The sequence below is a fragment of the Crocodylus siamensis genome, chromosome 4 (assembly GCF_052110815.1).
Source record: "Crocodylus siamensis isolate JL-2025a chromosome 4, ASM5211081v1, whole genome shotgun sequence".
Lineage (NCBI taxonomy): Eukaryota > Metazoa > Chordata > Crocodylia > Crocodylidae > Crocodylus > Crocodylus siamensis.
Genome location: NC_143398.1, coordinates 107,772,901 through 107,791,023, shown reverse-complemented (window position 1 = coordinate 107,791,023; position 18,123 = coordinate 107,772,901). Strand labels below are relative to the sequence as shown.

Genomic DNA, 18,123 nt, shown 5'->3' with positions numbered 1-18,123 from the left:
GGTCACTTTGCTACATGCTGGAGCATGTATGCATGGGCATACCCAGGGACAAATAACAATGGTGCAAATATGTACCGCTGCTATTTATTGCATGGGAAACGCACTGTTCCCCTGCACATGTGCATTCATTGGGATGTGCCTAATGAGTGGAAACCCACCACCTTACCTGGGATCAAAACTGGGTCCTTTCAGGGTATAGCCAAGCACCCTACTGACTGAACTATGCAGCTCTCCCAAGTAATTAAGGTAAACTTAGTTATATAGTATTAATGAAGTAATTACTAAGTCTTGTACCACAAAATATGAAAAGGTATTTGGTTTGGGGGTGATTTTTCAAGAGATTATGTGAAAGAAGCCTGAAAAGTTCACTAGGAAATAAAAATCCCCAGAATTAACAATAGAGATTTTTAAGAATGTTCTTTGTACAGTCACTGACTCTACATATCCCAAACCAAGGAAAGGAGGGTGTTAAAACAGAGAATAAGAATGTATTCAGACCAAAAAAAATCCTAAAAAATAAAATGGAAATCTAGCCCTAGTGATACTAATAGAAAGGAACAACTTTGGCAGGTGAGAAGTAAAATGGAGATTAAGAGTGCTGGGAGCAAATTTGAAAAATGAAGAGGCAAATATGGAGTGACAAGTAATAAGGAATTCTTTAAGTACATCAGAAATAGGAAGCCCTGAAAGAGAGTTGGTGGGTCTAGCAGACTACTGTGATACAAAGGGAGCAAATCAGAAAAGATAAAGAGATTGCACAGAAGTTAAATGATTTCTTTACTTCAGTCTTCAGTTCAGAGCACAAGGAGAAATACATACCCTACAGTTATACAGGTAGAGGAGGTGAGGCTGCCCTGTCAGACAAAGTTATCCAAAAAGAGGCGAGGGAAAAACTTGAGAAATTAAACTGCGATACAACAGCGAACTGCATTCCAATACTGCAGGGAAATACTGAGAAGTTATTAAAAGGCAGTTACAAAGTATCTAGATTGGCAAAGAAGCCACACAAACTAGAACAGCATAAAACATCATGGTTTCTACAGAGATAAATCATGCCTCTCCAACACAAAAGAATCCTTTAGAAGAGTTATCCTAAAGAAAAACAGATTGGTGAGTTTTGATTTTCAAAAGGTTTTGGAAAACTTATCTGATTAGAGACTACAAAGGAAATTTGGGAGCCATAAAATAACAGGTAGAGTCCTGTCATGGTTTTCAAATCAGTTAAAAATTAAAAGGTACAAAAAGAAACCACTTCTTAGCACAGAAAAAGATTACAATATAAAATGGGAACCCAAAGATCAGTACTAGGTCCAGCATTGCTCAATAGTTTTATTAAGAATCTAAAATAGGAAATGAAGAGTAAGATGCCCAAAAATGTGTAATACTGGAGCAACTATGGAACTCCCCCCAAAAAACTAAAATAACTAGGTAACTGAATGCCCACAACAGACCATTATGAAATAATCTACCTATATGGAAGTGCCTTTCTAATCCTAATAAAAATACAGCTGCTACAATATTAAGGTGTAATAAAGAAAACAAAATATGGAAGTTATAATAAGTATAGCTCTCTAACTTACATATGTGTAAGGAACCTACTAAATAGGCATGATCTTGAGCACAAGCTTAAAATTAAACATATGCTGAAGTGTCAGGCTGAACTGGAACTTAAAGAAAGCTTGTAGAAAACACTAAAAATGAGAGGCATTGGGGGGCTGCAAATTTAGGAGGAGAGATCCAACTGAAAGTTAGATCTGGAAGTAATATATGTATGCACACATCATATCAGAGAGGATAGAAGGAAGCTAGCCTGCAAATTACAGGAGCTCAAACTCATTTTTGAGGTCACCTGCTCATTCTTCCTCTTTTGCTTCTCCATTAGTGCTCTAAACATTCATATGACTCAGTATGAAATTTAGATGGACAGCAGGAAACATGAACTTCATATGGCTACTGTTAACACCCATGAGAATGGTGAGTCTGACAAAATGTTTTTCTAATTAATTAGACTACTCAATTATTGACAAGCTCTAATTCCTTTATACTGCGCTCCCATTCTCCTATATAGGCCAGGGTCTCTGGCTGGACTGGCAGCATGAAGTCACTCAGATAAAATGCTTAAGCGTATTGCTATATAACTGCATCCAGGTAGAGACGTGAGCCAATAAAGGAGGCAATAGAAGCATGAAGCATCCAAACTACAATTCCAATTAGAAGAAATACTGGGTTTAGCAAACCAAAGTATTTCAGGCTGGTTGAGCTGCTTTTGTAACATTATGCTCTGGCAGGGATGGAAGCAGAGTCGTTCCATTATTTTGCTCTAATTTTTTTAAATTTAATGTTGCTTGTTGGGGAAGGGAAAAATTTATGAATTTTAAGGGATAGCCAAAGACCCTCTGTACGTGATGGGGGTATGGGCTTTGGAGGGTCATTAGGGAATCTTCTCTGGACATAAGACAGGAGAGTGGGAGGTAACTTTGAGCACCAAGATGTGAATGGGGCTTTGGAAGCATAGTTGGGGCTGCTTTCCTGGGTAACAGGCAGGGTAGCAGAGTGGCACGGGTGGGATAGTGTTTTAAAGTGCTATGGTGTGCTGGGGAGTCTATTGTTTCTAGCGAGTTGTTTGTCTATTACTGTAAGATGCTGTGAGCCTTTCTGGATAGGGAGCAATGTAAATCTATACAATAAAAAACTGACAAAATAATTCAGCTTCATTTTTCCTGATGGAAAACCAAATCTTTTGGCAAGTGTTTTTTGGAAAACCTGAATAGTCAATCAAAAATATAAATAGAAACTGTCTGACCACTCCCAACAGAAAATACTGCTTGCTTAATAAAATCCAACATAGGATTAGACCTGTTTATGTAGAAACTATCAGTGTGAAGAAGAGATTGGCTTGCCATTTTCAAGTTACTCTTTGCAACTGAGAATTATACAGGAAAATGGGACATTGTGTTACAAATCATGTTTCTCCAGTTTATTGATAATTTAAACAATCTCTGAGCAAAATAGAAGATAGACATGTAATGTATGTACACCTAAAACACACACACACACACGCACACTTTTCCCTCAAAAAACTCTTCACTAACCCTACACCCTACAATTAACATACAAAAATCAGTTGTTTCCAATTATAGGAATACTTTCCACAGTGTGTAATCATAAATAATTTAAACTAAATTATAGTACATGTCAATTAACTGAACAAAGTACATTCTGTAGTGTATTATATTTATATTTTTATTCTTTTACTTGTATGCTAATTTTCTAATTCCAGTAATTCTCAATAGCTCTCTCTGTCAGTGCAAATGACTGTAAATCTGCTTACCTATGTATGGCAAGAGAGTTTAAAAAAAAAATCATCAGAACCATTTTTCATGCAATTCTACCATAAAACAAACAGGCATATCAGTAATTACTATCAGTCCAAATGGACAAAGATCAAAGGGAATAATAAAACTTCAAAAATACCTAAAATAACTTTTCTATACTGTGGTAGGTGATCTCATCAAAAGAGGAAAGGTATTCACACTTTTCCTCCAGATTCACCCCCATTTTTTTCTCATGTCAAAATGTTCACCACCTCTGCAGTCAGTTTAAAAATGAAAAAAAAAAACCATTTACAGGATGTTTCCATTTCAACCAGATGTACAAAATATGTTTAAATTTAAACTCCAATACTCTGGCCCCTTTCAGAGGTAAAAGCAAAGTTTGGAACACTAGAAGGCTGAGAATCCTCACCTCTGCCTATTTCTGGAACAAGAGATTCTGGTTTTACACCTGTAAGACTATAGGCCTTGTTACATATTAATTTTAGGTGACCCCTGGAGCTCTTAACCCCTGGATTGTCCACACACTAGCACGTGGACCTAGTTTTAAGCACTGTTTAGGTGGCTTAAGAATAATTCATATCATCTATGTTATCCAACCTGTGTTACACCAACATGTAGCCATTCTAGGCTACACGTTAGTATAAATGCCCCACCCACCCTGCCTCTCCCGCTGCCCCAGATCAGGCCCACTTCCCACCGCCTCCCTCCCCCACCTTCAACAGCCCTAATCAGACCTGCTGCCTCCTGCCCCCACAGTTCAGGCTTGCTCTCCCCACCCCCCAGACCTCTGCTCATGCTCCCGCACCATCCCCCAGCTTACTTTTGGCTGCCAACACTGTACGTGGGTGGAGAAGGGAGGGGAGGAAAAGGGAACTCACTGACCCCTGCCACCCCTTCTCTCTGGGCTGGGCTCAACCCAGAGAAGAGAAGCACCCCAGCAGCAGCCAAAAGTAAGCCCAGGGGTATCAGAGAGCCCTGGGGCCAGGAAGATCCCCAAAAAACAGGAGGGGGGCCCTGGGGGCAGGGGAAGAACAGGGGAAGCCCCATGGGGCAGGAAGCAGGGGGGAAGTCTGAATAGGATCGGGGGGCAGGGGATTCTTACCGTTCAGTCCTCAAGGCCCCTGTTGGTTTGACTGTGTGACTGCTCCAAACTCAAGCTAACACTAACATCAGTCAACATTTGATCAGCTCAAAGTGCAACATGTAACAAGGCCCTGTGAAATATCAGTCTTGACCATGACATTTAAGGAATAGAAAAGCTGCAACTGACTCATGCTGAGCCCTCAACAGGTATAATCCCAGAATGGAAGGTGACACAAGGTTTATATTCAGAGGCAGAGAAAACCATTTCTCTTGCTATCTGATTTTGTTTTTAAATAAATGGGCAGCTGTTTGAAGCTGCCTGGGGAGTTGAAATGCTTGAATGCATCCTAGGGAAGATGGTAAGTGAAGCCAAGATCCACAATGAATTCACTGCTCCAAAACCTCAAGCCTTATCACGGGGATTTCTCCTACACAACTTTATTTGGAGAAGGAAAGTGGAAATGGATATAGAAACTTGCTACACTCACACAGATTTTGAATCAGATCAGTTGTGCTTAGAAAATCTTACCATGTAAACTGCCAATCCAGCAAAGACTTTAGACACAGGCTAAAGGTTTATACATGATGGACATGTCTACATGTGCATTTACACCAGCTTAAATTTATTGTGAAGTAATTTACTGTGCAGTAAACAGGAATAAGCTGGCATTTACACATGCAGACAACCTGGAACTAAATTTAGTCCCAGGACAGAGCAGCCTGTCATGTGCCCCTACAGCCACCAGGGGGAGCTCCATCCTCTGGCCACATAACTGCCAGCACTTGGGACTAACTTTAGTCCCAAACTGAAGCCAGGAGAGATGACCAGCCAGGAGCCCTGGGATTGGGCTCAGGCTGGCCCCCTAGTGGCTGGGCAGGAGACCCCTTGGGTTACTAGGGAGTAGCATGGCTACACATGCATTACTGCACAGTAACTAATTAGGCATAAATCAATGCCTAATTGGTATCAAATTTACACTCAAGTCGGCATAAGTCACCATATTTCCTGTGCAGTACAGGCATGCACACGTAGATGCATGCCCATACTGTGCAGTAATTTCAATTACTGTGCAGTAAATGTGCATGTGTAGACACACCCTCTGATTAGTCCCATTTATTTCAAAGTTATGGCAATGCATAGGAAATGCATAGACTTGGGCCTATGTTTGTGAAGGAGAAGTCTTTCCTAAATACCCTCTATCCACACACCCCTACAACCATACAAACACATATCCAAGATATACTAGTCCAAAATTCAGATGAATGCCAGAAGGTACACAGAAAGGGAGTAGAATCCCCCTACCACCTATTCCCTCCCTGCCCCTATGTGCATGTATGCACACACACACACGCATGCACTTCCCCAGCTGGATATTCTTTGGGCACAGGGAAACTCTTCATCAAGTATAGATGGAGAACAACTACCTCCCTTGCCACTCCCTTCTCTGAGCTTCACTCTCTTTCAGGTGCTCAATAAATCCCCAGCTGGCCCCTTTTGTTACATATTAAATATTGTAAATATTTAATTGTTAAATATTGTTACCAATGGAAATGTTAAAGACAACCCCCTGGCTCCTCTGGATTCTGTGGAGCTCTGGCCAATGTAAAATTGGCCACAGAACCATGGATTATAACTAGGTCCATAGTCAGGCTTTCCTTCTCTGCTGCCTAAAGGGCCTAAAATAGAGACTGCAGTGTAAAAGGTATGCTGTCCCAGACAGAAAGGGATACCTTACAAACCATGTGGGGGGGGAAATCACTGATCTGCCAAATTATCATTTTACTTAAACATCTGTTATAAAGATTAGCAAAAGCAAATCTGACAATATGCAAGGCAGGCAAGAAATCTGGGGCAAAGGACCAAGTCTTCAAAAATAGCATTGAACAAGTGTGATACAGATGGATCTAGGATTTGGGATGCCTGTAAGGTTACTGAAAATCTTTCTGTTGGCAGGGAAAGGAAAAATCAGTAGAATTTTTTTCACCCGTTGCTCCCCATTGTATGCTCAGCTGCACCAGGCCAGGCTGCTAATAGAAGCAAAAGACTCTCACACAAACAAAAACATCATTGTGACCTCTGGGAACAGAGCAATCCAAATAAACAAGCCAGTCAGGTGGCACAAGCCAGTGGGAGGCAATCAGAACATCTCAGGGGGCTTTCACACAGCACCAAAAGGGAAGCTGAGTCACTAAGGTGGCAAATGGAGCTTTTTACCTCAAAAAAGCAAAGGCTAACCCTTGCTGGGTAGCCAAAGCAAGGGGATCACATTATTTGTATTTATTCTTGGTGGAAGACAGTTTCTGGATAAGTATTGTTTATGGTTTTAACTGAAGAGACAGAGAAATTCCATTCTGCTAGCAAGATGGATGTCAATAAGAATGGAAGCTCGTTCTCCGATTTGAACCAGGTTCTAGTATCCTTAATCTTACTAAATAGCACAACAATCCACTAGTAATCCCACTGACTTTAAAGGAGTGATGGAAAAAGAGTAAGGCAAGGCTGCTAAAATGATAGCTACAATTTGTTACGAACCTATGTAACTTAATTTTGAATAATTTATCAACCAATGTCAATAAAACAAAGAATATATTCTGTCAAAATTATAGGCTGAATCCTACAGTGTTTACTCACTAAACACTGTAGTATAAGCTTTGCCCCGAAGTAAGGACTTGAATATTCAGTTCCAACCCAGTGAAAAGAGGGAAATAATTCTAATAGAGTTGGTAGCAATCTTGACACATGAGCAGAAACCATCGCCCCTGGCAAGACATGGGGCTCATACCCAGCACAGACTGTGCAGTGCCATAATACTGTAAGGAAAGTATCATGTTGTTAAGAAGTCCCATTCTTCTGATGAGATATTATTCCCAAATTTCTTCATATGTCACTCTCTGAAAGAGACTGAAGGATAATCCCAATGTGTGTTTAATGAACACTGTGTAATGGACATAATTCCTCCTTTCAAAAGACCAGAAAGACTGTCTAGGGAGGATAGCATGGGGCAGTTCATACACCTGGCCTGTATCCAAGTATTTTGTATGTTGTGAAACTAAAAAATGTCACTTATCACTCTGCCTGCTTTATTTACACACTGGAACGTTTTCCTCATCCTTCAGCTACTTTTTGTTAACTATAAGCTATAGCTTTCAGGGACAAGGACTGCATCCTCGTGTATATGTAGACAGCACCTAGCATATTTTGGGTGCTTCAGTAATGGAAACACTCATGTCCTATGATGTGAGACAACTAATGCTGAGTACAGGCAGTCCTTGGAGGACTTAGGACACAATTGGTTCCTGAAAAACATGTCTTAAGTCAAAATGTGGCAACTCGGAACCGATTTTCTCATAAGAAACAATGTTATAAATGGGGGATTGATTCCTGAACCAAGGTCCGATACCCTATTTTCACCCAAAATACCCCAGAATGGTGTACTTGATCAATTATAGAGGAGCAATATAGATACATTCACGTATTTATATTGTAAATACCAATCATATTGATTTGGAAGGACTTCTTTGAGGTGACTTTGCTGGACTTTTTGAAGGGTTCTTGGCTGGAGTCTTCTCAGGAGTCTTGGCTGCAGGTTTTTCTGGAGTCTTGTCTGCTTTCTTAAAGAAAGTGTCCAAGGTAGTTTAGACATAAAGTTGAAACAGGGTGTCAATTTATAAATGTTGTAAGGGCGAAACATTGTAACTCGAAACATTGTAAGTTGAGGACAGCCTGTATACAGTCATTCCTATATTTTCACTGCAGTACCTACATATGTTGTATAGCATTTTTGGATGCCTGAAGTACGATAGGTATAAAACCAAAACTGTTGTCATAACTGTATAATCAAAGCTGAGTATCATTTAAACATCCGTCAAAAGACCATCTCAAACAGTCATGTGAATTAATGCCAGTGTGCATGTAACACCAAAATAAAACCAAAGCATAAGACAAGATGGTTCAGTATAAACAGTATAATAGTTGTTCCCTGATTGAAACTGAAGCTCTGGTATAGGGCTTTGCTAAATAGGAATGGATTGCTTAATTAGGGCTCCAACCCCTACAATTCTCCAGACATGATTTCTGAAGCCCCTGTAATCCTGAAGCAAATAATATTACTGTAACTCTACACTTTTCCCAGACTATCACTGGTGTTGCTGATAACAGCAAAACTTAAACTGTTTTCTCACAGGACATCAACACACCAGTCTCTTCTTTGCTGAGCAAATGGATTTCCCCGCAAACTGAATCACTCAGAATTATTACATTATCCATCAACCAAAATGAAATAGCAGCTCTACTCACCTCCTAGAGCTATATGATTCAAAACTAGATTCCACTAGAACAGGGTAACAAAGAAGGGATGAGGCCAAAGAGACATCCTGTATCCAGAATCACTTTTACACAGAACTTTGGTATCACCAGCGAAGTACAAATGTGTTGCCTCCCTCCTCCCACAATAGCACATGGCATATCATGATTTGTGTAGAGTCACTTAATTCTGGTTAAGAAAAATTACCCTTGCCATATAACAGCATGTCACATCAATGTACTGAACAACTTTTACTTTGGGACATAAGTCTCCTCAACATTGCAGGTAACAAAATAGGGGAATCTTTTACAGTACTGAAAAGGCTGCTGAAACCTACTAATGAACTTGACAATACAGAAAGACCTTTGCTGGCAATTTGAAGTAAGCAGTACATGGTAAGCAAGATTGACACCAATTGCTAGCTCTTAACTTCATTAAATAGGTCATTCTCATAAAGATATTGTGATTGAAGACATTTTTTCCCCAGGAGATGTCAATCTCAGCTAATAGAAGGTCAAATCCTTGCAGATCACATCAAAAGATATGTAGTTTCCTTAATCTTAAAATCTCCTTTACCCTAATCATGCTACTGACCTCAAGATACTAATTACAAGAGATCCAACCCCAACAGTAACTTAACACATTGAATTCTGTAAATACTATTATACAGGCCAGCCATTATACAGCAGCTTGGAAACTGTTTAGATGTAATTTTCCTAGATATCTGAATTTCTCTTCCTTCATTATTTATTACTAGTAAACCCATTAATACTTGGATGCCTATATAAAATCTGAATCTCATTTGCTAAAAGTTTATCTGTTTCTGTTACAGTACTTGCTTATCATCATCTAAAGTCACCCTTTCTAATTTCATAAATTCACAAACTCCACTAAAGGTATGAAACTGCAAAGAATCAAACTGAGACAAGTGACGATCAGCAACTGAAACCTTGTTGCTGACAGACACAGGAGCCGGACACTGGTTATAATGGAAAATACTTTCTCAGTCTTGATGTTCTAGAATGTCGTGTTATTTACTGCATTTGAAAAGAAATGAAACATTTCTTGGAGTAGACTAGCCTCAATTTAATATTACCACTACATTGAATAAAATGCAAGCAACTTATTCTGTGTACATAAAGTTGATTCAAAGTACCAGTTCCACTATCCTATGGCTAGCAAATTTCACCACCAAGGAGTAAATGTCCTTAGTTGAATATCCCAGGGTACCTTCCACCTTCAAGTCAATATGACTAAGGATATGAGCGCAAACATTGCAATGCTAGCAGTACTCCTTGCTTAGGAGCTCCCCCCCAATAATTAATGGCACTGTGAAAAGTGTTCCTTGTATCAGAAGATTTCACCACCACCACACTTCTAAAAGTTTGTTGTACTACTTCCAGAGTTGCAACAAAATTATTGTTAAAGTAGGTTATTTTACTAAAAGACAAGCATCTGCATTCTAATGGCCATAGCTTATCTTAATTTTTTCCCTATTTTTATTAGAGAGCTTCTTCTGAACAAAGCTTTTTATAGAAAGACTCCAACTGATGTCAGACTTCCACACTTTAACTCTGCTCACACCTATTTTGTAATGCACACTCAGCTACTTCAACCAAACCAGCTCTAAGAATTCTATGCATTTAGACAGACACAATGGATAACCTTTTAAACACACTTAAGTGACAAGGGAGCCACTACAGCTTAGGTGTTTTCAAAAACTCCATTATGGCCAGCTGGTTCTAAACCACTCAGGCTAACTAAAACTTGGCTATTTTGCTCATTTCAAAAACATAAATTCCATGAGCCATGCCTGAAGTTTATTATTGCTGTTGATTCCTTATGTAGCCAATTCTATCAGCCAAAGTTTAACAACTACTAATAATATCAGGATATGGATATAAATTAGTAATACAGATCCTAAATGGCTTTGACAGTTTTACTAAGTATATATAGCAACACAGAATGATATTCCTGTCAGACATCAATATGTAGACACAAGACTGAGGGCACCATGGAAACTCAGGGATATTGACTGGGTAGAAAATGAAGCTGAAATTTATGCTTAAGGCTGCTACAGATGCCAAGAATGGAGAATGACCTCCAGCAGTAAATTTGCTGCATAGGCTCCCTATGAACAAGGCAGTCCAAGAAGGATAAATCAGGGACAAGCATACCAGAAATATAGTTAGACTGAATGCAAGACACCCCAAACATATGAGGAACACTCTGTGTGTGCATTACACTGACCTAGTTTGTTCAAAGACAGCATTTTGAATGGTTTGTTATGGAGAAGCTTGAAATAAACAGATTTCCTCAGTTAAAGTCCTAAAATGTTTTTGATGCACTAATCCGCAGATGGTCATACATGCCGAAGTGAGACTTACAGTGTTATTCATGGACCTATTCCCATGGAAAACACCACATCTTATTAGGAAGAGAGGCAAGGGAGGTGGCTTGAGAAGAAAAGCCACCTCCTTGAGCAAAGCCAGCTTAATCCACAGTGCCCAAATTGTAAATTGTGCTTCTTTTTGTAAATCATATCCCCATTAAGGCATGGAAGAAATTCTCTAAAATTTAATAGCACATGTCAGATTAGGACACTCTGAGAGCTCTTGTATGAAAGCAGTTCTTCCACCTACCTGTGTAAAGTCTCCATCATACCATGGTAGAAAGCAGGCTGCTAGAAGTCATGCAATGCATCTCATGTCAACCAAGGAACAATATCCAAACTAGTAATAGGCACTCCCCTGTTGGCACCATTTGCCACAGTGGAAAAATGTCCATAAGGACACATCGACATAGCTAGACCATGGCCAGCACAGCTATCAGAGGTGTGGTGAGCCACGATCAATAAATGACACAGCTGTGCAGGCAGATGCCCCTAGAAAAGGGGCAGTTTCCATACTTGCAAAACTTTACTGAGTAGAGCTTATATCATTTTACTGCTGCAGGAATACTGCTATATTGTACTGTTGTGAATGGAGGTATAACACCAGCAGCGGTGTGCTTTGTAGCACTAGAGTAAAGCCATCCATGAGAAAAACAAGGGTCTCTGCCAGCACAGTTACAAGAGTTACAAATCGCACCCCTGACATACAGAACTATGCTTGCAGAAGTCTGTAGCATTTATTTCTTTTAGCCAGACCAGGTTTACAAACAAAAGCAGCATCTGTATGTGTATGTATGTGCTTTCATATGCACTTAAGTAAAATACCTAAAAAAACAAAAACAAGTCTCTAACTACTATGAACTATGAAATTCTCTGGCTCACGTGTGTACACACCCATGCTAAAGAAAGCAGCAAATTTCCTTCCCACCTTTCTATCCAAAAGCCCACTCCAAAGCCCACTAAAGTCCATAGACATTCTTCTGAGTAAAAGCTGCCTCAGTCCCCGGATACAATGTTTAGTTCAGATTCACTCCAGAGAGACATAATTTTTCTACTCTTCCCTCTCACACATAGAGATACACATAGACATAGGGATAGTGACTAAATTCCACAGTGCCGCCTTCTTTCACTTCCACCAAACTTCTCTCTATTGCAACAGCAAACAACTTCTTATGCCATAAACATACATGATCTCTTTCATGTGGGGGGACTTCTTTTGGACAATTTCTCTTGATGGGTATTTCAATTTTACACTGTTCACTTTTGCCACTTTTTTTGGCCTGTTTAAAATAAACCCCAAGTAAAATTCCCACTGCACATGTGCTCTAATGCACCATTCAAGAGATCCATTAAATATTGAGTCCCCTTACAGTAATCCCCACATTTGAATAAATTTGCAAAGCTTGACTTTTGGGGGAGGGCACATGTCTGGTGTGTAACAGGCCTGTAACAATGCCAAACCAAAGCTCTAGTGGAATAAAAGGAAAGGCAGCATGTGTCAGAGCTGATGACCTCTGGATAATATGTTCTTCCACCTGGACCATTTGATTCAGACTAATGGAGTCTAGTTAGAATAGCCTCATCTGCCCAGCACTGCCAGATACTCACTCAGGAAAAGGTATTATATACAGTGCAACAGTTCTACAGAGTTTATAAACAAGGCCCAACAGACATGGTGGCAGGCTTAATCCCTGATGGGATTCCAGCTTTAAGATGTTCCATTAATGATGTGTTTATTAGCAACGCATTCATTCATCTTTGAAACACAACCCTTTGTGATGTCCAAAACAGAAGAGGGTGACATCAGGTAGACAGTAAGCAACAGGCGCAGGAGGACTCTCCAAAAAATAAAAAGTTCCCCATTGCATGTAAGTAGCCCAATTTTGAAAGGAAAAAAGGGGGGATGGGGGCAAGAGGGAATCCAGCTATGAAATCGTGAACTAGCTGCAAGATGATCTCTAAATCAATGGAAGAAGTTATACTCTCACTCGGGCAACAATACTGTTACCCTGTTTTCGCAGCAAGAAAATTAAGAGCAGAATTTAGCAGTGTCTTCCCAGCCTTTCTTCAAGACATAACAAAGATTCTAATAAAAGGAATGACAACAGCTCAAAAAAGCAATAAAGCAACCATTGTTAGAGTTAGTTTTTTGAGCAGCAGCAAAGCAAGGGCCAAATGCGACTCTAGGCGGAGGATGTTCCATGCCACGAAAATCAGAGTGAAAGGGCTTATCCAAGGGTACGGTTTGCCCCTGTTTCTCTGGGGATCAAAGTTATGGTATTTCTGGCACAGTACAAGTCTCTAGCTAGCTACCCACTGTGAAAGGGGGGGAAGGGGGGGTTATAACTGCTGCCCTTCTGTCCTCTGGAGCACCCCTTATGCGCAGAATAGATGAGGCCAAAATCCCACCTGTGTTTCCCCAGCCCGTGAAGTCACCGCTTCTCCCCCTGGAGCTTTTTAAGATTTCCACGTAAGGATCTGTCCTTGTTCCAAGCAAGGCTGTAGCCAGTGGCTGTTTCAGTAAATCCACCCTGAGCTGAGACCATGGATCTCTTCCATTATCCTATGAGTCCTCAAACTACTCCTCAGGACCCCTTTCTGGAGCAGGGCCAGGGAGGGAGGAGGAGGCATGGGGATGTCCCAGCACCCCTTCTCCCTTACAGGCGAAGGGGGGCCAGACTCCCACTGGAGCCAGCTCTGCTTCCCTTTGGCCTCTGGGGGCTTCTTCAGGGTGCCCCCTCCAGGGGAGGGGGGGAGGGAGGGGCAGGACATTTATTCAGGAAGCTCCCTCCAAAGGGAGGGCTGGGTGTGCAATGTGCATGTGTGTGTGTGTGCATGTGTGTATATGTGTTTCTCTGTGGAGCTCCTTCCCAGAGGAGAGCTGTGTGTGCATGTGTGTGTGTACGCGTGTGTCTGTTTCTTCATGGAGCTCCCTCCCGGGGCGGGGTGGGGATCTGTGTGTGCACATGTGTGGATGTGGATGTGTGTGCATATGTGCATCCATGTGTGTTTCTCCATGGAGCTCTCTCCCAAGGGGGGGAGTGGGGCTCTGTGTGTGTGTATGCATATGTGTGTTTCTTAAGGGAGCTCCCTCCAAAGTGAGGGCTGTGTGTGTGTGTGCGTGTTCCTCTATGGAGCTCCTTCCCAAATGTGTGTGTGTTTCTTCACAGAGCTCCCTCCCAAGGGGGGGGTCTGCTTGTGCATGTGTGTGTGTATGCATATGTGTGCGTGCGTGTGTTTCTTCAGGGAGCGCCCTCCAAAGTGAGGGCTGTGTGTATGTGTGTTCCTCTATGGAGCTCCTTCCCAAATGTGCGTGTGTTTCTTCACGGAGCTCCCTCCCAAGGGGGGCTGTGTGTGCATGTGTGTGCGTGTTTCTTCAGGGGGCTCTCTCCCAAGGCGTGGGGCGGGGGGGACATGGAGCAGGAGAAGCAAAGTTTGCGCGGGGAAGCGACCCTCGCGCTGCCATGGGGAGGGCGTCGAAGCAAGGCAGCGCCTTCCCTGCCTGCTGTTCAGTGCCCTGAGGAGAGCCCTGCCCCTGCCCCTGCCCCTGCCCCTGCCCGTGCCCGGCGGGGAGCCCCGCGCTGTGCCCGGGCCGGGGCGCTCGGACTTACTTGGAGAGGCGGGTGCCCCCGTGCGCCTCGAGCCGCGGCGGGTGAGGGAGGCGAGCGCCGGGTGCCGGGGCCGGGGCCGCTCCCGCTCGGCGCGCCGGGTCCTGCCGGGCTCCGCAGCGCAGCGCAGCGCAGCGCTCTGCTCGGGGCGGGGGAGCCGGATCCGCGCCGCCACTCGCCCGAGCGCAGACTGCGGGAGGAGGCAGGCGGGGAGAGCCGCGGCACTTCTCACTCATGTGATCCGACGGGGGAGCTTATGAAAAGCGGGTCACTCAAGGGGCAGGCTCTCCCACCAGGGCTGAAGGAAGGGGAAGGGGAGAGGGGCTGGAGGAGGGCTTCGGGCGCTGCTGGTATCCCGCCCCTGCCACTTCAGCTGCGGGCTCTGGGGACGGAGCAGGCTCTGTCCAAAACCAAAAAAAAATCCTCCCCGGAGGGTGTTTTGTGTCTAAGGACACAGGCACGGTTCTTTGGGCAGATGTGATCTCTGTTATTAGACCAGCTGAATAGCTGGAAAGATTGTTCTCTGCAAGCTTTGGGAGACAAACACCATTCTTCAGTCACGGGGAGACCCTGCTGGTGTTTTCGTGCTCTCTGTTTAGTTGGGCTAAGAGAAGAGATCCCATTGACCCAAAGAGCCTTGTCCCCTCTCTCAGGGTGACATTTCTCCCCTCTCTCAGGGTAACATTTCTCCCCTCAGCCTTGCTAGGCAGAGCTCCAGGGTCAGCACTGCAAAGTGCCTAGGGTGGCCATCATAGAGGATGCTCTGGTTGTCCTCTGTCCTCTATTGATACGGAACCGGAGGCCTTTATGTTCTCGATTTTTCTCTTGAAGAGAAGAATAGAGGACATAAAGGCGTGGGGTTTCATGTAGGTAGAGGACAGAGTAGCGGAAAACCAGATTGTCCTCTGTGATGGCCACTCTAAAAGTGCACCGTTGGCCCCCATGTTAGGAAGTCCCTGGGAGCAAAGTGAACATTTGAAGCCCCATTCAGTTCCCACCCCCTTGCAATATACACACAGAGATGAACTTAAAAGGCTAACATCTGTCCTCTGATACCAGCACAGAGATGAACTTAAAATTAAGACTTGACATCTCTCCTCTCATACCAGCACAGCGTGTAGGGGGTTTGCACCATGGCCAAAGTGGACACCCACTCCTTTCAGATGTTTCAAAGGCAAATACTTACCAGCCCTGTTTGGCATCAGGGGCTTGATTCAAAGCCCTTGCATGTAGAAGGGAACGTTTACATTAATTTCCCTGGCTTTGAGTCCAGCTCTATCTGAATCTCCTGACTATGCAAAAGAGAGCTGGAAGTGTGTGTGTGGCGGGGAGAAAAAGATGTCAGATGCTTTTAATTTCCAGTTAGGCTGACAATAATATTAAACCAACTTTTATCATGCAATTTCAACACATCTAATTCCATTTCTTGCTGGAATTACATCAAGGCTTGCATTTTAGAGGCTAGCTCTTCCAACTTTTAGTTTCATTACATCTGCTGAATAAGAATGTTCCACAGTCCACAATTTAATTGAAAATGTAGTGGACTCTTTCCAAAACCTGGGCATATTCTATCATTCCTAAATTCTCGTGTGAGTCTATTTTCTTGCTTTTAAAGGCACATACCATTTGGATTGCAGCTTGTCTTTTTGGGGCCCAAACTAATCGTCCCTATTCCAAGTTAGTGCAGAAATCCAGTTCAGGTTCTCCTCCTGTTTCCAGAGGAATGAGCTAAGAAGTCCTTTGTCTGGCAAAAGTGTATATTGCATCATCTAACACCTTCCACCTGTGACAATGAAAGGCACTGTACAGTAAATCCCAGATTGGATAATTGCACCCACCTGGATTCTTTCTGAGTTAGGAAAATCACTCCCTTCCACCCACACCTTGGTTTCTTCCTTTCATCATACAGATGTATATTTATTTCTGTCACAAATCATTACTGTCTTGAAGGGTTTGCACCATGGGGATATTTAATGAAAATGATGTCATTTAAGACAACAACTTTGACTTTTCAATACCAAACAGACGACTGGTTCAGACAGAACATTTCTCTTTTGCCACTGAGCTAAGGGAGGATGGCGAGAGAGGCCAGAACGGCAAAGAAAAATCCACTTCTTTACGGTGTCACAACAATTCTCAGCGCTGTACAACAAGACAGATACCCGCTGGTTTGCACCACCATGGAACGTGCAAATGAGAGCCAGGCCTCATAGCAGAAGGGCACTGTCCAGACACACTCCCTGGACCAAATCGCCAACGCCAAAGTGAACTGTCACCAAAACCATGAGCTTGGGATGGAAATTGAGGTTTGAGCAGTATGGAAAGGCAAGGAAAGAACGTAACTGACTGACTTCATAACTACCTGGGGGCAGAAAGCAAAAATGACTCTTAAAGCCACTCTAAAATCCTCTTCTCTGTTAAAAATCTTGACATTTTGTAGAAATAAGGAAAAAAAACCTTGTTTTTTTAACCAAAAAAAGGAAAACCACTGAAACTTCCCGCCAAAAGCAAAAACTTTGCAAAATAAATCATTTTCTCAGAAAAGCAATTTTCCATCAAAGTATGGTTTCAGTGGAAATTTTTTGACTGGCCCTGTTGATACTTTCTTCAGCAGTCTCTGGTTCCTGTTCCTTCATAGCTCAGAGATTAATTGCTAGAGACAAAATATATTCATTGAACCAAATCCTAGTCCTGCGTAATGTGATTTAATTTACAATTTGTTGGGCTGACATCTCAACTCTTCAGCAGACAAATCGGCTAGGTGCAGACATTCAAAAAGCCTGATGTGGCATCCATCTCAGTAACACGATTTTCTGTAAGCGGCGTAGTTTAGATCAGTAGCGAACAAAACACACAGTCGCCTTTTAGTGTGAGGGAAGCGGGGCAAATGACCAATGTATGTGTGCCAAACTTCTATTCTGTTACATCTATAGACCAGTTGCCAATCACTGGTAATGATCAGAAAAATGCAATGTCTGTATCTGGCCATTAGGATGTAAATGAACTCTGATGAAAATTGAATAAATGTACTGAATTACATTTTTATTGCTAGGGTTAATAATTATCATGATTATTGTCATTGTTATATTGATGATGATACAACAATTTTGGGGTTGCATTAATCATATTATTTCCTACACAGTTCAGCCTCAAACTCCACCTGAGCTCAGAGCTGCAGTACACTAGTATCATACAAATATCAAAGACATGCCCTTCCCCAAATTGCTAAGGTGTCTGGTACCTTTGGGCACTTTTGCATGTACTCCAGGGGTGGGTCAGGGAGGTCACTTTAATTAGAGCAGCTTGGAGAGCCGTTTTAATTAAAGCACCTGTAGCACCTCATGTATCAGCATCCCTGTGCTTCAAAATGGCAGAGGGAGCGCTTTAACTAAAGCTCATCC

The 18,123-nt window shown here is 42.4% G+C and overlaps 1 protein-coding gene across 1 annotated transcript in view; it reads right to left on the bottom strand.

Moving 5' to 3' along the window:
* The window catches only part of PTN (pleiotrophin), a 127,159-nt gene extending 112,142 nt beyond the window's left edge, over positions 1–15,017 (bottom strand). The window contains exon 1 of the mRNA XM_090043317.1: positions 14,726–15,017. Coding sequence (XP_089899443.1) covers positions 14,726–14,958 — 233 coding nt within the window. The 5' untranslated portion in view covers positions 14,959–15,017. The remainder of the gene's footprint in view (positions 1–14,725) is intronic.
* Positions 15,018–18,123: the final 3,106 nt, after the last annotated feature.